This window comes from Ovis canadensis, chromosome 23, assembly GCF_042477335.2.
Source record: "Ovis canadensis isolate MfBH-ARS-UI-01 breed Bighorn chromosome 23, ARS-UI_OviCan_v2, whole genome shotgun sequence".
In the NCBI taxonomy this organism is placed as follows: domain Eukaryota; kingdom Metazoa; phylum Chordata; class Mammalia; order Artiodactyla; family Bovidae; genus Ovis; species Ovis canadensis.
Window position 1 is genome coordinate 60,071,909 of NC_091267.1, and position 23,407 is coordinate 60,095,315.

The 23,407-nt window shown below is 49.0% G+C and overlaps 1 protein-coding gene across 4 annotated transcripts in view; it reads right to left on the reverse strand.

The window, feature by feature from the left end:
- ST8SIA5 (ST8 alpha-N-acetyl-neuraminide alpha-2,8-sialyltransferase 5) overlaps positions 1 to 23,407 on the reverse strand; it is a 68,588-nt gene that overhangs the window by 23,455 nt on the left and 21,726 nt on the right. For 2 of the 4 annotated variants that reach the window (XM_069568465.1, XM_069568466.1), the window contains exon 2: positions 15,211 to 15,318. The exons of the other annotated variants lie outside the window; for them this stretch is intronic. In XM_069568465.1, the coding sequence (XP_069424566.1) occupies positions 15,211 to 15,318 (108 nt within the window). The remainder of the gene's footprint in view (positions 1 to 15,210; positions 15,319 to 23,407) is intronic. 4 annotated transcript variants of the gene reach the window in all.

Below are 23,407 nucleotides of genomic sequence, written 5' to 3' on the forward strand. Positions count from 1 at the left end.
CCTGTTGGGGCTCTCAAGCAGGAATAGGGGGCAGAGGGGTGGTGTCCCATCAAAGTAATAGCATAGAGCAAACCAGCCTTCCCCAGCAAATGACCTGATGGGGGTCTGCCTCCAGGCCCGCTGGTTTAATCACTGGTTGGCTGATTACTCTTAGCACCCCTACTACCCTGGGAGTATAAGCATTTAGGCCATGAACCCATTTCAGTACATCACGACATTTTGAAGAGGGCTTGGTTCCACATGGTGACTTTGAAGGAGAAAGAGGATGCTCTGGATACATCCTCATTCGCACTCCTCCTAGGACCAGTCATCGACAGAGGCAGCCCTGGAGTCAGTCAGTGAGGCTACAGGCCTTCAGCTGGGCCTTTCCTCTCCTGCCCCTTTCTCCTCCTCCTGGGCAAGTGTCCAGCAATGACAGCCACAGCATAGCCGAGAAAGCACAAGCTGCTTTCCCACTGTGAAAAGAATTTCCGTTTCCATCAGCTCATTGACATTCATGCTCGCGTTGTGACTAGGTGAGATCCTTTCTCCCCATTTGGCAGCTGAGAAAACTGAGGCTGACAAGATGGTGCTCCAGGCCATGCTGTCAGTGTAGAGAAGCCTGAGCCAACACAGTCCCTTCTGCAGCTTCATGCAGAATAACAATACCAACTTCAACCAGCACCACTGAGCCCTTGTCACAGGCCAAGGCCCTGTACTCTACATGGAGGTATTCACTTTTTTTCCTTTTTAATTGAAGTAGAGTTGACTTACAGTATTGTGTTAGTTTCAAGTATACAGCATGGCGACTACAAGATAATGGGTGCAATTCCCTGTGTTATACAGTATCTCCTTCTTTCTTATCCATTTTGTATCTAGTAATTTATATCTGCTAATCCCATATTCCTAATTTATCTCTGCCACCTCCCCTCTCCCCTCTGATAACCCGAAGTTGGTGTGGTATGTCTGTGATTCTATTTCTATTTTGAATGCACAACCACTTGTATTACTTTTTGTCATTGTTTAGTCACTAAGTCATGTCCAGTTCTTGGTGACCCCATGAACTGTAGCCTGCCAGGCTCCTCTGTCCATGGGATTTTCCAGGCAAAAATACTGGAATGGGTTGCCATCTCCTCTTCCAGGGGATCTTCCCGATCCAGGGATCCAACCCATGTCTCTTGGGTCTCCTGCATTGGTGGGCAGATTCTTTACCACTGAGCCACCTAGGAAGCCCTGTATTACTTTTTAGATTCTACATGTAAGTGACACCAAATAGTATTAGTCTTTACCTGACGTAATTCATTAAACATAATATCCTCTTCTAATCTGTATCACTAGCCCACCAGATAAGTGGTCATCACAAGCATCCACAGCAGGCTCTGGGGGTTTATGCACTTGCCCAGAGCCATGTGGGTGGCAGGTGGCAAAGCTGGGTCACGAAGCAGTGCATTCAGTCAAGATGCTCTTGTCTGCCCACTTTATAAGGACAGTTGGTGACCCCTGGAAAAGGCCCTCTGACCTCCTACAGCCATACCTGCTAGTTCACACCAGCCCAGGGAACATCCGCTGACTGGGTGGGGCAGAGAGGGGCAGGGCAGGGTGACCACCAAGATAAAACACGGTAGTTCCCTGCCAGACTCGGCCACGAAGGCAGAGGGGCCTCCAGGGCAGAGGCCAGGTGTACCCTCTCCTCGCGGCCTCTCTTTCTGGAGGTCGTCGGAAGACACCGGGGCTGATGAAGCTGGGAGGGTGGGATCCCAGGACAGCCCCGAGTCAAGAAGCCTGCAGGCTTAGCCTCTAAACTTGGGGCAGAGGCCTCTCTACAGCTAGCCCTGGAGAGCCAGAGGTCGGGGTGGAGCCCCAGGACAGCATCTGGGCTCTGCAGGCCACAGCCAAGGATTTAAAATAAAGTCAGTCCTTGTGCATTTCCCACAAACCTTCCCAAAACATGGCAGCAGCTGTTTCACAAATATTCTCACTAACTTACATAGACAAACTTATGTCTGTGGTGCTTTAGAAATACTGAGACATTTATCCAATTAACTGGCTTCTTTTTAAATAACTTTAACATATATTCATAAATATTTGTTATTATTTTACTATAATTTAATTTTAAATATTATAATCATACATTTAAGACATTTTAAATATATTTTAGAATATTAAAAAATATTTTACACAACAAATTGACTCCTATCGATACAAAATAAATCATCTCCTACTTTTCATGTTATAAAAGAATTTAAGCAGATTTCGTAAAGTAATGCTCAAAATTCTCCAAGCCAGGCTTCAACAGTACGTGAACCATGAACTTCCAAATGTTCAAGCTGGATTTAGAAAAGGCAGAGGAGCCAGAGATCAAATTGCCAGCATCCATTGGATCATCAAAAAAGCAAGAGAGTTCCAGAAAAACAGCTGCTGCTTCTTTATTGACTATGCCAAAGCCTTTGACTGTGTGGATCACAATAAACTGGAAAATTCTGAAAGAGATGGGAATACCTGACCACCTGACCTGCCTCTTAAGAAATCTGTATGCAGGTCAGGAAGCAACAGTTAGAACTGGACATGGAACAACAGACTGGTTCCAAATAGGAAAAGGAGTACATCAAGGCTGTGTACTGTCACCCTGCTTATTTAACTTCTATGCAGAGTACATCATGAGAAACACTGGGCTGGAAGAAGCACAAGCTGGAATCAAGATTGCCGGGAGAAATATCAATAACCTCAGAAACACAGATGACACCACCCTTATGTCAGAAAGCAAAGAAGAACTAAAGAGCCTCCTGATGAAAGTGAAAGAGGAGAGTAAAAAAGTTGGCTTAAAACTCAACATTCAGAAAACAAAGATCATGGCATCTGGTTCCATCACTTCATGGGAAATAGATAGGAAAACAGTGGAAACAGTAACAGACTTTATTTTTGGGGGCTCCAAAATCACTGCAGATGGTGACTGCAGCCATGAAATTAAAAGATGCTTACTCCTTGGAAGGAAAGTTATGACCAACCAGACAGCATATTAAAAAGCAGAGACATTACCTTGCCAACAAAGGTCCGTCTAGTCAAAGTTATGGTTTTTCCAGTAGTCATGTATGGGTGTGAGAGTTGGACTATAAAGAAAGCTGAGCGCTGAAGAATTGATGCTTTTGAACTGTGATGTTGGAGAAAACTCTTGAGAGTCCCTTGGACTGCAAGGAGACCCAAACAGTCCATCCTAAAGGAAATCAGTCCTGAATATTCATTGGAAGGATTGATGTTGAAGTTGAAACTCCAATACTTTGGCCACCTGATGCAAAGAGCTGACTCATGTGAAAAGACCCTGATGCTGGGAAAGATTGAAGGCAGGAGGAGAAGGAGATGATAGAGGATGAGATGGTTGGATGGCATCACCGACTCAATGAACATGAGTTTGAGTAAACTCTGGGAGTTGGTGATGGACAGGGAGGCCTGGCATGCTGCAGTCCATGGGGTTGCAGAGTCGAACACAACTGAGCAACTGAACTGAACTGAGGCACTGAAGATCCTAAAATATCACTCTCCTTTTTCTGTTTCCTTTATGTTTTACAGCTCTTTTCATTGTCTTTCTCACTTGGCAAACTCACATTGATCCTTCAGTACCTACCTCAAATGCCCCTCTTCTGGGAAGACTTTTCTAATGCTCACTCTCAGGCTATTCTATACATTTTCTCTTAATTAGAGCAGATAACATTGTATTATAATTGTCAGTTTATATATCTATTTCCCTTTCCAAATGAGGAATATCTGAAACATGTGGAATCTGTCTTTGTTATCTCTGCATATTTGCACTAGAGACAAGAAAGCTAAAAACTACATTTCCCAGACTCCTTTGTAGCTAGGGTCCTCTAGGCAATTTAGGTTCAACCAGTCAGTAGCTTCCCTGGAGGCTCAGAAGGTACAGAATCAGCCTGCAAAGCTGATTCAGGGATTCAATCCCTGGGCCAGGAAGATCCCTGGAGAAGGGAATGGCAACTCATTCCAGTATTCTTGCCTGTGAAAATTCTTCCCATGGACATAGGAGCCCGGAGGTCTATAGTCCATGGGGTTGCAAAGAGTCTGACACACCTAAGCAACTAACACTTTCACAATCAGTAGCATGAGACTGATTCAGAGCCATGGTCTAGAAGAATGTCAAGGCTCAAGGCATTGTTTCCCTGGCAGAATGTGGCAGAGGTGGCATGGCTCTTGGAAATTGCAGTGGTGGCGGCACCTTCACGATTTTATCAGAGGCTTCCACAGTGGCCCAGTTTTACAATGCAGTTTGCAGAGACATTCTTGGAAGCTGGCCTAGAGTTTTTCTTCAGCTTTCCCAGTGATTCTGTGCTACCCTTACCCTTAGTCAGTCCCTTTCTGCTTTAACTAAAATGGTTTCTGTTATCTGCAACCAAGAACAAGGAGTCAGCCTGGGGCTAAAAAAAAGTCCATGAGCTTGTCTCTAACTTTGGTCATTTTTCCATCACACAACAGTAAGTGAGGTCTGGTGTCTTATCACAAAGATCATCATTTGCAACCACAGCCAGTGACACTGAGCTCTTGGGAATCCACTGGGTCTTCTGAAGCCGTGATCTCAGGCAACTACTAAGAAACATTCCAGATTCTAATGACATAGAAGATAATTAAGAGGAAACTTATACTAGTGTTCTCAGGAGTTGGGACACTTACAGACACACCCAGGATATGCCTCTAAACCAGCCGTGTGGCTTTGGGTAAATCGCTTCACCTCTCTGAGCCTCTTTTTTATCCTCCTAAATAATTTGAATGAGGTGGTATCTGAAGTCCCATCCAGCACTAAGATACAACCCCAAAGTTTCTTCAGTGTTTCCCACTTCACTAACCAAGCCAGAACAAGTCTATGAATTAATGATCCATAAACAAGGGAATGTTTACCGGCTTCCCTGGTGGCTCAAAGAGTAAAGAATCTGCCTGCAATGCGGGAGACCTGTGTTTGATCCCCAGGTAGGGAAGATCCCCTGGAGGAAGGCATGGCACCTACGCCAGTATTCTGCCTGGAGACTCCCCATGGACAGACGACCCTGGCGGGCTGTAGTCCGTGGGGTCACAAAGAGTCGGACACGACTGAGGGACTAAGCACAGCAAACAAGAGAAACTCTCAAAGGAAGTTAAAACCAATCAGCACCTCCCTCTGATCAGCCAGCCCCTTCGTCACCTTCACAAGCCATCCTCATTTTCCCTCTGCCAGCCTCCACTCCGTCTCCCTTTCTCTTGCATCACCAATATCATCACTTGGCGGTTCAGCGATTCCAAATGGTCTCATGTGGTGTGTTTAGTGGCTATTAGATGGCAAGGGTTTCAGAATAGGGTTCACATCCTTCTTTGCCCATCCCTAGCCAGGGGCCCTTTGTTTCCATGAGCCTTAGTTTTCTCATTTGCAAAATCAGCAAAAAAACGAAGTACACCTGTGACAAGATAAGATAATTGGCTGAGATAAGATAATGATGAGAATCTCAAAGAAAGCATTAGTATAGTGTCTGGCACACAGGAAGTGCCCAGAAAATGTCTATTCCCCTTCTTCCCCTTTTTCCTGCCATGAAAGGACAAGATCTGCCAATGGAGGCCCAGTGAGTCAGAGACGTGCTTACAGTCCCTCAGCTGGCTGATGACAGAGCTGAGAAAGAAATGCATAGCTCAGAAGTTCTCCACCATCTGGACTGGTTGCCATTCTCCTTCTGCTGCTATTGGGAAACCTCTCCCCCATCACCCTGAGGGTAAAGCCCACGCTGAGTTCTTCTTTGACATAGGGATGTCCCTGATCACTGCATCTCTGTTGCAGACTCCATGGATTAACTGTGTTTCTGATGCTTTGACATCTGGGGCTATCCTGGCCCCAGAGAGACTGTCTCTCCTGCTGCTACTGCTAAGTCACTTCAGTCGTGTCCGACTCTATGTGACCCCATAGACAGCAGCACACCAGGCTCCCCTGTCCCTGGGATTCTCCAGGCAAGAACACTGGAGTGGATTGCCATTTCCTTCTCCAATGCATGAAAGTGAAAAGTGAAAGTGAAGTCGCTCAGTCGTGTCTGACCCTCAGCGACCCCATGGACTGCAGCCTTCCAGGTTCCTCCGCCCATGGGATTTTCCAGGCAAGAGTACTGGAGTGGGGTGCCATTGCCTTCTCCTAGAGCTAATCAATTCCTAGATATGATAAAAAACAAACAAACAAACAAAACCTGTGAGCACACCTTTCATGTGCAAACCAAGCAATCCAGAGCTCACACTCGCCACCACCTCCTCCTCCTCTTTCTCCTCCTCTCACACTTAGGGCCACCTATTCCTCTGCCCTAACCACCCACAGGCCAGCTACCAGACAACTTGGGGCAGCTCTCTGCCCCAGAGCCCTCTGAAATTATTTAAACAAGCCAATCTTAACCCCGTGTGCCTGCTCATCCGTTCTTTACATAGAAACCACAAGAAAGGCTTTTGCCCGCTTTTCCCCTTTGCTCCTTCTGCTTCTTGACTGACGCTGGTGCCTTCCCGTGTGGCCCTACATGGTATGGTATGCTTCCCGTTTTTTAGGATCTGAAAGTATAAACACCTCTTCCTTCCTGACCGTCATTTCCACATCTGTGTGTCTAACCACACCTGATGATTTAAAAAAATCCCAGGCACCCTGAAACACATTGCATGTGGTACCTCAGCCAGGTAATCACAATCACTCCAGGCCTAGGTCTAAAGCCTCATTTTTCCATCTGAAAAAAATGGAGCTAATATAGCCCTTGCTTCTTTCCCCAGCCTATCTGGGCTTTGCTTTTAGAAGGCTGTGCTGTTCCATCTCAGCCTCTAAAGATAAACGACTTGAGGAAATAAGACTGTAAGAAGCACACTGGGTCACTCCTCGATTCTGCTTCTGAGAGGAGGCCTGAGGATGGCATTCTGGAGGAAGCCATAGAAATCCCTGCTTGCTCTGGATACTGGTCATCACGCAGACATCAAAATGATGCTGAAATGTTTGTGTATAATGACACGAGAAAATGATATACACGACAATACTGAGTGAAAAAAGCAAGCTACAAAACTATGATCTCCAAAAACAATTATATATACATATGTGAGCCCATGGGAAAGGGTGATAACAAGATATTAATAGTAGGTTGCTCTAGGTACAGAATTATGATTAAAAAAAAAAACTCTTTTCTACATTTTTATACACTTTCTGTAATGGAGTTATGACTCTTATTATCGGAAATCACTAACAAATGCCCTTTTAAGCCACAGCTCTTTCTCTAAATATCTCAAGCATTGCCATGAGCTGCTAGAAGACTGAGGGCCGCAGTTTCTCCGACCTCCCTAACTCCACGAGCCTCTCAAGGTGAGCTAGTCACTATCTCTTCTTTGAATTCTGGAAAGACGATCTCTACCCAGTTCAAAGGGGAGGAGATGCTGGCAGGACACCTCACAGGTATAAATAGTCACCGCCGGTCACATCAGGAGCCCAGCTCAGCTCAGATGCCACTTGGCTTCCGGCAGCCAAAGCCGACGCTGGCCTGGCTGCATTCACCCTGCCCCGTCTCTGTGCCCTTGGGGAGGTGGGGGCAGGGCTGGGCAGCGCTGGCTGCCTGATCAGCAATGGACGGCCTCCTTTAAGTGAGAAGACAAACGCAAATGTGGCTGCAGCTGCTGAATACTGGGTCCTGTCCTCCCACACGGGCCTGGGCTCCAGCTTTGCAGGCTGAGGGGGCCTCGTTTCAGCATGCCCTGGCTCTAGGGTGCAGAGTCTGTCTCTGTCATTCTTCCTAGCCCTTCCCCATAAGCCTGCCCCAGAGAGGGCTCCCCTGTCCAGCCTGAAGCCCCCTCCAGAGCTCCATCTGGACCATGGAGTTCACTGGGGCTACAATACTTTGAGCCCCAGCAGTCACTGGCTGGGAGAAGGTGAAGTCCATCCAGCAGTGTGTGTCTCTTGCATACACCACTTTGTTCCCAGACACTGATGGTGTTCCAGACAACAGGAGCCCAGGGAGGTCCCTGTGTCACTCAAGAGCCCCACTTGTATGGGTTGAGGCAAGACTGGAAGTAGGGGGTGCTGGAGGCAGAGACTGTGGAGGCTCAAAGTGAAGGAGCGGGTGCATTCACTGAGCTGAATGCATGTCCCCCCAAAAGGCATATGCTGGAACCCCAACCCCCAAGGTGATGATATCAGGAGATGGGGCCTTCGGGGGTAATGAGGTCATGAGGCTGGTACTCCCTGAATGGGATTTGTGCCTTTATAAAAGAGGCCCCAGAGAGTTCTTTAGCTCCTTCCACCATGTGAGGACAGCGTCTGCCACCTGGAACAGGGTCCTTGCCTGACCGTGCTGGCGACCACACAGGCTCAGATGCCCAGCCTCCAGAGCTGTGGAAAGCAAATCCCTGTTGTTGATGAGCCTCCTGGTGTGTGGTATTTCATCAGAGCAGCCCGCACAGACTAAGACAGTGAGCGTGTGAGGAGTGGGTCTCAGGTGAGAGAATGGGATTCCCTGACATGTGAAGGAGCTGCTGGACGAAGAGCAGACGGAAGTGCCTAGGAGGTTCCAGAAGGTAAATCAAGGAGCCCCAGCTGAGCGTGAGGGAGGGAAGGTTTGCAGGCCCAGAGGGGAGGCCTGCAGTGAAGGACCGGCCTCTCTTCCAGGCTCCAGGAGCCCCACCGCCCACGGTCCCAGCACAGCCTCCACCAACATCGAAGAAGGGGTTGCGGGCTGTGCATGGCTACATGGAGTGGGCACCTGGAGAGCCTAGCTGTCTTCCCTTCTAAGCATCCCCTAAACTGATTCCCAGATGGATGCTAGTCCTCTTAACCAGACCCCAGAGCCCCTGTCCTTTCCATTCTCCATTTCCTTCCATTCTCACTCCTTTCTGTGGCCTCCTGTCTTTGCTAAGGAACTAGTATGAAATTCCTGACAATGGTCCAGAAGGCAGGAAGCGTGGGAGCCGTGAAGGAGAGGAGGAAGAACGGACTGCTGGAGGGAGGGACAGAGGGTCTGGGGAGCTGACTGGGGGGTGAGGAAGAGGTAGGGCCAGGGTCATCTGATGTGAAAAGCTGGCCCCAAGGGGAACCTCCTGCCTAGCTGTGGGCCCACCCAGGGGACCCCACCGGTGATGGAGCAAAGTGGGAGTTTCACAGAGGAGGAGGCAACTGAGGCACAGAAAGGCTCATGTCTGTGGTTATTTGACCAGGAGACTCAATTCAGACACAGCCAAGGTCCGCAAAGCTTGCTGGCCAGGAGAGCTCACAGAACGACCCCATCTGAGGCCTCTCGGAGCCCCAACAGCCCTGCTTTCACAGTTGGCCTCCTCTGCCTGCCGCCAGAAGCCCACACTGGGTGCGTGGGAGGAAACGGAGAAGCAGTGCCATCTTACTTAGATGGAGCCCAAGAGTTCTGGTTATTTATTTTTCACCCATTATTTAAAATAAATTAATAGAATGAGGAATCTTTTAAAAAAAAAGTAGTTTCATTCCAAATAATCTGCTAAACTTAAGGGATATTCATAGAAAAATCTGGCAGTCAAAAAGCAAAGAAGAACATCCAGATAGCATATCAGAACCACAGGCGGAATTTTTCCATTTTAAACTGAACCAAATAAGGAGGCAATTCCATCCAAAGACTGCTGATCACTTTTCATCCTCTCTCTCGATAATTTGATTCTCTCACATGCAGGTGACCCCCAAATTCAGACTACTCTCCTAATCTCTTATTTATTTATGTATGTCCTTTTCCCCAGAAGCAAAAATTGACCCAAAAGGCTTACGCTAAGCCAGCCTGCACTCAAATGCAGACGTGCAGACCCCACCCCTCAAAGTTGTCACCACACCTCCTCTGTAAGTCCTCCGTGGAAAAGTCTTTCCCTTGGGCTAACCTTGCCACCCAGGGTTCCTCTTTGAAATCCAGGACCTGCAGGAGGAGACGGAAGGAACACAAAGCATAGAGGCTGGGGGTGAAGGAGAGTGCAGAAGGTCAAAAAGTGGGAAAGAGATAGGAGAGGAGGGGATAAGACACCCTAAAGATTGTCTTTTCTTGCCTATAGTGTTCATGGCAGCACTGGGAGAAAACATGCATGTCAGTTACCTACTTAGATCAATACGGTCATTTCAGTCCAGTCTAACAGCCAGGAGCTGAGATGCCTTGGCAAGGACAGCCAAGGAGACCCAACCTGACCCAACCTTGGGTGTCTATCCACAGCCCAGAAAGTAGAATCCCTCTGCATGGCCCACAGGTGCCAGGACTCAGAGATACAGAGCAAGGGGTGTGTTCCAGCTCCACCACCCACCGCCACCTGGAAGTGGGGTCTCAGTTCCTCATCTGTAAAATGGGGGCAATGACAGCACCCCCCCAAAGGTCTGAGGGTAACACATCAGGCACCCAGCACCATGCCTGGCACACAGCCAGCCCCTAGTAGCACTCAGCCATGGCATCATCGCCTGTCCATGTCCAATCCAAGTCCCTCCCCTCCACAGAAGCACCTCCAACTTGTACCCTAGGCTCCTGGAGCCCTCGCCAGCTGCATCATACAATTTATTCCCTAATTATACACTGTCATGAAACAATTAGGGAACAATTCAAGACAGCATAATAAAATGCTAAATTCAATTCAGTCAAGTTCCTTCCAGCTCTGAAATATGATGATTCCACACCCCAGGCATACACGCTCGCCTGGAACGCAGACCTTGACCCAGAAAGAAAGGCTCTTTCTTTCAGAAAGAAACACACATTCACTGGGCCTGCTGTTCTGCGGAGCAAAGAGGCGACTGTGTCACCAGTCTGGGGCCTGCCTGCTACTCCTGCGCTGGTGCTTCTTTCCCCATGGGAAGTCCCCGGCACCCCAAGTGGAAGCCCAGCAGCGCAGGGAAACTCTGTCCTCAGCTCTGCTCTAGAAGTGGTCCTTCCCTGTCTTTGCAAACCATCTCCTGCCATGCAGTTCCGGACCAGGGGGCCAAGGTTGTATGCACCCTGGGAGGAGGGGCTGCCTGTGGGCTGGGTCTGAAGTAAGAAGGTTTGGAGGGCCCTGATACTGCACGCACAGGTGGTCCAGCCCCGCTCTCTGGCACAGGAGCGTCCTTGGGATTTGGGGAAGGCCTGAGCAAGCATAGAGGGGCTCATGTGCACTGGCTGGGGAGTTATCTGTGTGTGATGATAGAAATTGCTTCCTTCCCTGATACTCAGTTGGTAAAGAATCCACCTGCAAATGCAGGAGATCCTGGTTTGATTCCTGGGTTGGGAAGATCCCCTGGGAAAGGGAAAGGATAGACCCACTCCAGTATTCTAGCCTAGAGAATTCCATGGACTATTGGGATCACAAAGAGCCAGGCACAACTGAGCGACTTTCACTTTCAGTCACCCCCCACCCCCAACCCCGATGCAGACACATCTTACAGAACGTGGAGTAAAAGTGGCTATCAGGGAAAGCTTCCAGGAGGCACTGGAGTGGGAGGTGGATCCTGGAGGAGGACAAGGGCTGGGGCATGGATCAGGAACCGTCTGACGGAAGCTGAGTGAAGTCTTTTGAGTGGTGACTACAGACCAGGCTGAGAGTTAGCACCTGGGGGACTTCTGCCTCAGCTGCCTTCAGCCCCTAAGATTGGGTGACCTTTCCCTGTGGTGTCCCGAGGCAGTGGGCGCTGCCTGCCCACTTTGGCAGGTGGGCACTATGCCTCCCCTGCCCTCCAGATGGTCACTGGGTTTGCAAGAAGCTGGCCAGGCTGGAGAGGTGAAAGCAGTGAGCTGAGAGGACAAGAGCCCTTCACCCCCCTTCCCCTCCCACATCTTCCCCTTGTCAGAATTGCCATACTTCGTAGTGGGGGTGGTGGTATGGGGTGGGGGGGCGGGGCTGAGGGGCTGCTCTCAGTTAGTTATTGCAAAAGTATATCATCTGCCTTCACTGCCTTCTGTTTTTATCCACATACACACCCCCACCTTCAGACTCCTGACCACCTACCCAAGAGAAAAAATCCTCTGGTCGTTCTAAACTGTGAATGAGTTTATGATTCCAAAATGTTTCCCCTCCCCAGGGATTAATTTTCAAGGATACTGCCAGGAGAAGACGAGGTTTAATCCAAAGGAATAAATCTCTAAGGGAGAATTCAGGGACACTAACGTTGAAGTCTGCATTCTTACCAACAGTCTTTACTTTGTCCTTGCTTAATTCATCCTTTATTCGATTAACATTTATTGAGCTGGTGCCATACTGGGTGCTGAAAATTCAAAGAGGGAGAAGCACAATCACTGCCTAGGTGGGGAGATAGAAACACAAACACCCAATCCGAAGATGATGAGAACTCTCTTCAAAGCCCTTCCTGCTCCATCAAGGCAGCCACTGAAATAGAAGCACTTGCTGATTACCAATTCTTCCTATCTTCTCTCTACAGCAGTTCTCCTTAGACGCTTATTGGACACTTTTAGATCTAGACCTGAAATTAACAAAGCTATATGTCAATGTATATTTTGTAACTCACACACTTGCCAGCTGGACTTCACCAGCTCGTGTCCAAAGTGAAGACCTGGCCACAGCCTTTATGAGCATCATCTGACCTGGATTTTCTTTGTGGTCCTGTTTGGAGTGTTCCAGACTGATCATTTGGACCTGCTCCTTCTCCTTGTGGCTCCTGGTTGAGTACATAACTTATGAGTCATTGCTCTTTTTTTGCCCATCTTTATCCTCTGTTATAAATGGTACGTACCTCCTGACCTCCCTTCCAACGGGTGTTAATAATAAATGACTTCCGGTGTACCACACTTCAACCCTCCACACAGCTACAGATAGCAAAATACGGCATGCGCTGAATTATTCAGTAGGCAAAATACCACGAAGCTCATCCTGCATTTCAGGCACGGACAGTTGTCTGCTGGGATGATGCACTTTCACTCGGCAGAGTCCTTTCCCAGTGGCATCAGGTCCTCCCCCAAGTCCACATCTGCTGCGAGGAGCTGTCCTGTCCATTTTAAAGGAGGCAGAAGCTGCTCCCACACCGAGGAAAAGAATCTCCAACACACGGGTCAGGTCTAATTACATGAACCATTATTTTCTGCACGTAGGAAAGACGTACTGTGTTTTCTCACCTATGTGGGGAGTTTAGAGGTCAATCAGAAATTGGGATCTGAGTTGGCAGTGCCCAGGAAGAACTTGGAATGTGTGGTCATCACATTTATTAAGGAGTTCAGGGGGCTCTTGGTCAAATGGCTCTCCGGAAGGAAACCAGCTCAGCTGGTGATGATGTTGAATGAAGGGCACCTGATGGAGGCGGTGGTGTGTCTGAACCCGAGGGGCCCGGAGAGACAGGAAAGGGAGGCCGACCTTTGCTGCTGAGAGCGGGAGAGAGGATGAAGGGCAAAGGAGATGAGAGGGAGGAGGAGAGAGGCCGGACACAGGGACTGAGAAAGAAAAGTGAACCCAGAGAGGGTGGCAGGAGGAAAGGAAGAGCAGAGACTAGGTAGGGTGAGAAAGGCAGAGAAATTAAAGGCGAAATTGCAGGGAAAGAACAAAGAGACAAAAGCTGCTGGCAGTAGGAAAAGTCAGAAACAGAATCTGTGCAGTGGTCTCAGCCCCAGCCCAGGACATCTGCCCAGAACAGCCTCCCAAGGGCCTGTCCCGTCTTAGTAGTTGTAGTAGTAGCTTGTCGCTCAGTCGTGTCCGACTCTTTGCAACCCCATGGACTGTAGCCTACCAGGCTCCTCCATGCATGGGATTCTCCAGGCAAGAGTACTGGAGTGGGTTGCCATTTCCTTCTTTTCTAGCCAAACCCGCTCTGTGAACCCTTCAGGGAGTCCTTCCCAGGGAGACAGACACCTGCAGACTTACCCAGACACCCCGCGGCATCTGGGTGGGTGGGTCACACAGCAGAAGCCAATGCTGGAAGCTCAACATATGAAACAGACAAGTCGGGACTTGTCCTCTCACTGGGTGACAATCCCAGGCGCCAAGTGGCAGGCCAGGGCTCCCACCACAGATATATGGAGAGAACTAGGCTCCTAAAGAGTCCGAATAAGACCCAGATTCTAGGCCATGGCCCATGGCTGCCCCACACCCCAAGGCCTGTCTGTTCACCTCCCCCATCGGCGTCTGACACTGGGGCCACATCTTCTCTTTTTCAAAGCATTGGATAAAATCACGCATATTGAAGCCCCTGAAAAATGTGCTACTTCTCTTCTGCAGGGACAATTTGATGTTTTAGTGTCAAAATTGACAGCAACAAAAACCCAGGCCTCTCCCAGGGAAATTAATCTAATAGTTAGCCTGCACTTGGAAATGCAAAAATTAAGAAACCAAATAACTTAGCCCGGAGAAAACCTTAGTAGGCAGGTTGCAGCCACACCCTCCTTCAAGCAGAAAGAGCATCCCACCTTGTCTGAAAAAATTCCCTGAAATGACCACGCCCGCCGCACCCCACCCCCACCCTACCCACAATGAGCATGCTCCACCTGAGAATACTCCATTCTCATTTGTTCTACAAATAGTTCCTTCTCCTGGATATACAGAATGCCCCTCATTACTGATTTTAGCTCCAAACACTACAGCAGATCGAGAAGAAATAACCATGTGATGGTATAAATGTCAGTTCTCAGGATCATATCTTGATGAAAATGGTTCTTCCCCAACCAAGGTCAAGGGCTTCCCAGGTGGCACCAGGGGTAAAGAGACCGTCTGCCACCGCAGGAGACATAAGAGATGTGGGTTCAGTCCCTGGTTTGAGAAGATCCTTTGGAGGAGGAAAAGGCAACCCACTCCAGTATTCTTGCCTGGAGAATCCCATGGACAGAGGAGCCTGGTGAGCTACAGTCCATAGGGTTGGACATGTCTAAGCAACTTAGTACAGCCAAGATCAGCCCAGCCAAGGCTGGGCAGAGTAGGGACAGCCTGCTCAGTGGATTTCAGAGGAGCAGGAAACCAATGGTCTTTGCCCACCCTGATGTCACCCTGACACAACCCCAAAATCCTTCCAGGAGGGCTGGAATATTGCCCCCAACTCAAAGGGAGGCTGGAGACCCAGACTCCCACTCCATCGCCCCCCACCCTCATTCCAAGAGACGGGGCGGTGAGTCCCTGCTTTGCTCTGGCTGGGTCCTGGCCCTCACCCTCCTATCTAAGCAGCCTAGGTCAGATGCCAGGGTGAGCTCTGGGCCATTGCACTGAGACTTCCTCTTCTCTGAGAGCAGCCCAGAGGGGCAGAGGCTGCAAGGTTGCCCCGAGAAGAGCTTCCCCCCACCCTGGTTGTTCACCGGGGGTCTGTACCTGGAACTGGAGTCACTGCCGCTCTGCACTGCCGGGTGGTCCGTGACATTAAAGAGCCCCGTCCAACTGGCCAGCTGGTCGCCACTCTGCCAACCAAACTGGAGGCCTCTTGCAAGAGAACGAGGCAGTCGGTACTGATGCTCATGTGCTGGGTAAGCCCGTCACCAGGGAGCCGCGGTCCAGTGTGTGCCATGTGACACATTGCCTTGACCACGCGTAATGGAGACGAGAGTGCTGTCCATCCAGAAGGACGACCGTAATAAACCAGAGTCCTTTACAGGGTTCTCTGCTGGTCCACATCCATGCCCTCAGTTCACCTGGATGGGCAGGCCAGGGTTACGCATCATCATACATGCAGAGACACTGAGGCTTAGTGAGATCAAGGTCACCGAGCTCCTCTACGCCCTGTCTGGTGCACCCTTCAATTCCACCTCTAGCAACTCACTCCAGCTCCTCAGCTCTCTGCCTTCCTCAGAGGCCAGACACACAGCAAAGCTTTTAATGAAATCTAGTTTTCCAACACATAAGGACAGGCCTCCTGTTTAAGAGATGAACTCAACACACCTGGTTCTCTTCGCTCCCTCCCCCAGCCTGACTGAAATGCAGCAAAGGCATGATAAGGGCCTGAGTACAGATGGAGGGGAGGCACAGAAGGGGGTCAGCGACAACATTCTGGAAGAGCAAAAGCAGATGGGCCACTTGCCTTAGGCCAGAGAGAGGAGCCCTGACTGCTTGTAAGAAGCAAATCTATTCTCTGGACACAGATCTAGAAAGCTTTGGAAGGTGCGGTGCTGGGGCCGCAGAAGGTAAGGGTGCAAAATGGAGTGGCGGGCAGGAAAATCGCTTTAGGTTCATAAGGAACATCAGCTACTACCCACCTCCACGCCCCTAGGGCCCCTGCCTTAAGCCCAAGCAGGCTGGGCCCTCTACCTGCCCCAAGACAGACAGATGGCAGGAGGCTTGACCCAGAGGAGCTCTGCGCTGCTGGCCTCATGCAGGGAGATACTAGGCTGAAAACAGCTGCACAGACCTGAAAAGAGGCTTACTGTGCACGCCTGGTCCCAGCCACGCTGCCCCAAATCTTTGGCCATGGCTGGGTTTTATGGAGGGAACCTGCCCAGGGCCAAAGAGAAGGCTACAGACCAAAGGGGTGCTGCTGCCCCATCACTAGGGCAGCTCGGTCTGGCGCTGCTGCCATTTGGGGCTGCACAGTGCTTGTTGGGGGGTGTCCTGTGCACCTCTAGTGAGCAGCATCCCTGATTTCTACCCTCTGAGGCCCGCAGCATCTCCTGACCCACCCTCCTGCTGTGATGACCAAAACTGTCTCCAGACATTGCCAAACGTCCCCTGTAGGGAACCCCTGCCCACCACACCGAGCTCCAGTGCACCTCCTAGAGGCTGGCTTTGCCCTCAAATGTGAATATTCAAGTCCCAAAGACTCTGGCACGTGGGATAAACTTCACCGTGAAAGCGGAGAATAAAACAAACAAAAATAAAACTCTTAACCCCCTAAAAATAAAGCCCTTTAATAAACAGCCTCTATGCTAAGGGGAACGGGGCAGGGACGGTGGTCAGAGCTGGGCTCTGGTCCACCCAGACCAGCCGCTAATGAGCCGAGTGACCCCAGTGAAGTCTCCACGTTTCTCTCGGCCTCTGTTGCTATCTTTCGAGTCAGGAGAGCTGTCTCGATGTCTCCAAAGTGCTTGACCAGAAGTGTCACCAGGCTGAGCTGTGTCCTCGATGGCAAGACAGGTCACCTCCTGCCTGTGAGTCAGCCTGGTTTCCAGCCACACGCTGGGCGGAAGAGGCCCTTGGGGCCCTGTGAGCAGAAGGGCCACACACGTGAGGTGCTCAGTGGATGTTCTGCCGAGTGACTCGGATTCTCTGTCCACGCTCTCCACCTCCAGAGCAGAGCGGAACTGGGGGCAGAACAGGCACAACTCGCAGGTCAGAGCCTGAAGCTGCAGCAAAGTGCCCTTCAGGTCCCAGCGTGTTCAGGGAACAGCAGCAGCATTGCACTTGTTCTGGCTCAAGATCTTTATATTCTTGAACCAGTGAAGTTGCTCAGTCATGGCCAACTCTTTGCCACCCCGTGGACAGTAGCCTACCAGGCTCCTCCATCCATGGAATTTTCCAGGCAACAGTACTGGACTGGGTTGCCATTTCCTTCTCCAGGGGATCATCCCGACCCAAGGATCAAACCCAGGTCTCCCACATTGCAGGCCGATGCTTTACCGTCTGAGCCACCAAGGAAGCCCAAATATTTATTTATTTATTTGGCTGTATCAGGTCTTAGATGCAACATGTGGGATCTAGTTCCCTGATCAGGGATTGAACCCAGGCCCCCTGCCTTGGGAGTTCAGAGTCTTAGCCACTGGACCATCAGACAAGTCCCTTTATATGCTTGTCTATCCACAATACAAATATTGCATACTTCTATAAACCCATCACATATTTGGGCTTCCATGTTGGCTCAGTGGTAAAGAATCTACCTGCCAAGCAGGAGACCCAGGTTCGATCCCTGGGTCGGGAAAATCCTCTGAAGAGGGGAATGGCAACTCACTCTAGTATTCTTGCCTGGGAAATCCCATGGACAGAGGAGCCTGGCGGGCTACAGTCCATGGGGTCGCAAAGAGTTGGATATGACTTAGTGACTAAACAACATCATATATACATTTATAAATATACTGTGAGCATCTATAAAATAAACTATTCATTAATTTGTTTATTGATTTGAAGCGGTTACATTTCCTTTCAAAGAGATATTTTGAGGAAATATTATTAGCTATTTCTTAGAAAGAATTTGGATTTGATTTATTAGGAGGGGAAACATTTTGTGAGCCCTTCACATATATGCTCTCCATTCCTACAACAGCTTCATGTGGCAAGTCCCATTCTCTGCACTTATGGTTGATGAAATGTGTAACTCAGAGAGGTTTGGTAACTTGCCCAAGGTCACAAGGCTATCAAATGGCCATCCTAAATACAGTACCTTCTGACTCTAAAAACCAACCTGAAATCCGTACCAGAATACCTATTGGCCAAGAACACAGTAGTATTTCCACCCGAAATTTTGCAAATTAGCCGATTCACAAGCACATTCAAGCAATTCCCAGCCCAGCAGCCAGCTAGAAAACTCACAGGCTCCTTAGAAAGAGTCCAGCCAGCAAGACTCATGTCCTCCACCAAGTGGGTCAGCCAGTAACACTGCCACTCTCTTGCCCAGACTGGCTGCTGAGACGGGGTGTCCCTTCACAAGACAGTCCCTCCCAGGGTTGCAGAAGTGACAAACTACTAAGAAAACATCAATTGCTATATTTCACCAGGAACTGTGACACAGAAGGGCCATTCGCTGATAGCTCAGTTAGGAAAGAATCTGCCTGCAATGCAGGTAGACCCCAGTTTGATTCCTGGGTCAGGAAGATTTCTACAGTTTGCTGTGATCTGCACAGTCAAAAGCTTTAGTGTAGTCAATGAAGCAGACATAGATGTTTTTCTGGAAATCCCTTGCTTTTCCTATGATTCAGCAGATGTTGCCAATTTGATCTCTGGTTCCTCTGCCTTTTTTAAATCCAGTTTGTACATCTGGAAGTTCTCAATTCATGTACTTCTGAAGCCTAGCTTGAGCATTAATAATATCCCCCCAATATTATGAAGGGTTATTAAAATATATGGATTGATTAAAAATATATATGTTCCAGCCATGGCCTCCTCGGGCTCTGCAGGCGGAGACCGGAGTCACTGTCTTTTCTACGTTCCTCAGGTCAGTAGAGCATGGAAGCCAGCTACCTCCAAGTTCATCTCCAGTCTCCGTGTACCCCCACATTCTCTCAGAGCTGCTTCCTAATGACCATGCCAGCAGCTACCTCCTCTGTTCCAGAACCTTCCAAGAATCCCCACTGCCAAAGGACAAGTTCCAAACCCTCAACTCAGGGGCCCTTCCAGCAGCTGCCCTGCAGCTTGACCTGGAGCCCAGGGAAACCTCAGCCTCATGACCCACCAGGGCATTTCGACCCTCAAGCCTTTGCCCTGGATTCCCACTCAACCTCATCCCATCCCCCATTTACCTGACTCCCACCCCAAGTTCAAAGTCCAGCTGAAGAGCCTTCTTCTTCTTGAGCCCCCAGCTCTGTCAGCTGAACTCTCCTCTCTCTCACAACACCTTCGGCGCCACACATTCTGCCCTGAGTCACTGCTCTGTGCCTGCTCTTTGTGTATCATCCCTACATGCGGATAGTCCTTTATAGCCCTGAGTGTTCATTGGAAGGACTGATGCTGAAGCTGAAACTCCAATACTTTGGCCACCTGATGCAAAGAACTGACTCATTTGAAAAGACCCTGATGCTGGGAAAGATTGAAGGCCGGGGGTGAGATGGCTGGATGGCTGGATGGCATCTTGACTCAATGGGCATTAGTTTGGGTAAACTCTGGGAGTTGGTGATGGACAGGGAGGCCTGGCGTGCTGCTGTCCATGGGGTCACAAAGAGTCAGACACAACTGAGCAACTGAACTGAACTGAACCGCACAGCCATTTATAGAGTTGCCTGTAAACCAGGTGTAAAGTAGTCTTCCCCAAGAGCCCTGAAGCAAGTGGAGTGGGGAAAAGGGGGCTGACTCAGGCAGCTTTAGGTTCTAAAATTCCAGGATCCTTGACGAAAATCAGAGCAGGAGGTTTTCACATCCCAGGAAAGAGGAAGAAGCATGGTGTTTGGGGAATGGGGGTGGAGGGCACACTCCAGATGGCTCACTGGGTCCAACCTTCCTGGGGCGGTAGCAGGGCTGTGCACACAGAGGTGTTTCTAACTCTCACGCTTAGAGATGAGTTGTAGGATATACAATTGGAGGACTGTTAGCAGTGGGCACTAGACATGGAGAGGCTGGATTTGAAGGGCCACAGGCCAGGGCGTGGGGTCGGGGGTGAGGGCACTGGAAAAGCAGAGCAGAGGCTGCAGGGCCAGGGTTTGGCCCGTGTCCTGTGCAGTGCTTGCCATAGAAACCGCCTTTCCCAGGTGTCAGAAACCAGAGTGGCCAGGCTGTGGGCCTGCCTTTGGTGGGATTTCAGGCAGCAGCAAAAGTCTGATGAGGGAGACATTGCTGGATAAGAAGGCACTCCCAGAGCCTCTCCATCACCTGTGCCTGCAGCTGTCCCGTTCCTGCCTCCAAAGATTCCTGAATAGAGATGCCCCCAGAGCCTACTCCCATTTGCAATCATATGACTCCTGAAGCCTCAGTTTCCTCACCTGTCAAAAGGAAGAAATAATCCTCAACCTAAGGATATAAACAGCCCACAAAAGCAGATATGTAAATGTGAACATACATATAAGAGCTTAAATCGAATAGCAGAAACTTAAATCTAATAACCTACAGCTTAAATCTAATAACATACAATTTAAACACATGTCACTCTGTGTTCTCTGCCAGAGAAGACAAGAAAGCTATTGGAGCACCAGCTGAGAAGAAGTCTTTCTCTCCACATCCATAGCCTTTTCTGCTTTTTTAATCTTACACATGCAATATCTAGGTAAATTGTGGTGAGGGTTTAACCTCACTAGTAACCACGTGTGAAAGTGAAAGTGTAAGTCACTCAGTCGTGTCCAACTCTGTGTGACCCTATAGACTGTAGCCTACAGGCTACAGGCTCCCCTGTCCATGAGATTTCCCAGGTAAGGATACTGGAGTGGGTTGCCATTCCCTTCCTCAGGGGATTTTCCTGACCCAGGGATCAAACCCAAGTCTCCTGGACTGCAGGCAGATTCTTTACCGTCTCAGCCACTTAGGGAAGCCCCTAATAACCAAAGTACATGCAAATGAAATTAAAGCAATCCTTTTTTATTAACCTATCAAGTTGACAAGATAAATGTAATGTTAATACCTAGGGCTGGTCATTGGTGTCACCCAGGTTTCTGTAAAAGAACTTGGGAAGATGTATCAAAAGGTTTAAGAGTATTTATACATTCAGTCCCCATGATACTCCTTCTAGAAACTGATCCTTAGGAAATGATCCAAATTTGATCTGATGAAATAAAATTTATATTTTAAGGCAGGACAAGAAATATAAAATTATCTCTCTGTGGTTTGGGCCTTCTCCCTCCCTAATGAGCAGGGTTCATCTGCATTACTGTGCAGACAGAGCTCCTGTAAGATGGGAGTGCCTGCTCAACCGGAAAGACTGTTGTCTTTTTCTTTATTCTGATGCTAGCAATGTAACTTCTCAAAACAAAAGTGCTCTTTCCCAGCTCTGTAGAGGGTCATGCTGACTTGCTGTTCCCTTGGTGTGTGTTCACCTGGACTATGCACCCTTGGTGAACTTTATAGAAAATATCAGTATGTCATTCTGATGCAAACTCCTTTGTCTCAAAAATGTGTATGTCTTATGTGAAATAGATGACCACTCCAAGTCTGATGCATGAAACGGGGCACTCAAAGCCGGTGCACTGGGACAACCCAGAGAGATGGTTGGGAAGGGAGGTGGGAGGGGGTTCGGGACGGGGGGACACAGGTACATCCATGGGTGAATCATGTCAGTGTATGGCAAAAACCACCACAACACTGTAAAGTCATTAACCTCCAATTAAAATAAATAAATATTTTTTAAATGCGTATGTCTGTGACTTCGACTCCTAAAAGGTGGAGCAGTTCTCAGAGCTTTCTGAGATTCTGCTTCCCAGGTTATAATCCTCAGTTTGGCTGGAACAGAATTCCCTTTTTTCCTTCTTAACTTGACAGTTAATTGAATTTTCGTTGACAGATCAAAGGGTTTTGAACCAGACAGACAGTTGTCTGGGGTCTTATTAATCAGGAAACATCCTAAATACCCAGCACTTGGGGAGAGGCTAAGGAACTACGGTGCTAAATGACATGTGGCCATGTGGGCCCCCCAAATATTGTATCTATGAAGTCATTTTAAATGGTGCAGGGAAATCATTAACTTAAGCCAAAAATTAATAAATAGAATACACGTTCACTATGATCTCATTTCTTTTACAAAAACAGTGCTTAGAGCAAAGGCGAGGGGAAAACATTCCCTAAAACGAATATGTCACTGAGTGTGGTATGATGAGGGAATTTCTTCCCCTACTTATTTATACTTTGCTGTCCTTTCCATAAGCTCTAAGATAAACATGTATTATTTTAAGAATCACAGAAACAATGTAGACTCTGAGCAATACAGCAATCACAGATGACTTTGTAGACCTTTGGGGGTACCCAGTAGGTCCTCAGTAAGTAACACTTGGACTTTCTCAAGTGAGAAAAAGTAGGTGCAAAAGCATTCAGGTAACTCTTTTCATGCTGCACGAACAGAAGGGATTGAGGAGAGCTGGTACGGACACAAAAAGAAGCTGGGGAAACCAAGCCAGGGAGGTTTTTTCACGCTGAGATTGGAGAGAAGGAGCCGCTCCAGAGTTTCATGGCTTTCTTCTGAGTAAGTGCTGCCACCCAAGTTCCTCAGTGCCCGGTGACCTGCTGTGGGGGTCACCAGCCTGTGGCCCTTTGTCCTCCCCCAACCCCAGCCGGAGAGCCCAGGGTCCGGTGATGATCAGTGCCTAGGGATCAGCATCCAGAAGCGGCTGCAGCAGTTGAGTTTTAGCTTAGCTTTTAAGCCCTTCTTAACTGTGATCTTGACCAAGAACAGAACCAAATCCACCTCTTTTTCTTGAGTCAACTTGATCTCAAGCTAGTGGGCCCACTAAGAACGTGACGCCTTTACCCCCCAGAGACCCTGTGCTGGCCAGAAGGGCCACTCTCATTCCCTGACATTGACCTCTAAAGTGATGAATAGTCCCATAACATCCTTCCTCTCCCTTAACCAATCATTGTCTTTACTCTCCGTGGGCCATTTCACCCGGGACACACCCTGAACAAAACAACCGATACTTTACGTCCCCACAAAGTGCTTCACTTCCACCACAGAGCAAAGCTCACCAAGGAAGAAGACGGTGAATGAAGTGAGTGAGTGAAGCAAAGGCAGCAGGGACCAGGGGTTATCTCACGCTACACCTGCCCGGGTAGGGGCCCTGAGCCCCAGTCCACTGCTGCCATGTGGGAAGCTGAGCCTTATGTTGCCATTTTGTTCATCCTTCCAAGAGATGCTGGATAGCCAGACTTTTACGTTTAATTTGCCAGTTTTTAAATGCTGTGTAGACCAAATACTCCCCGCTGTGAGCTACCCACAGCCTGGGGAATCCCCATTAGTGGC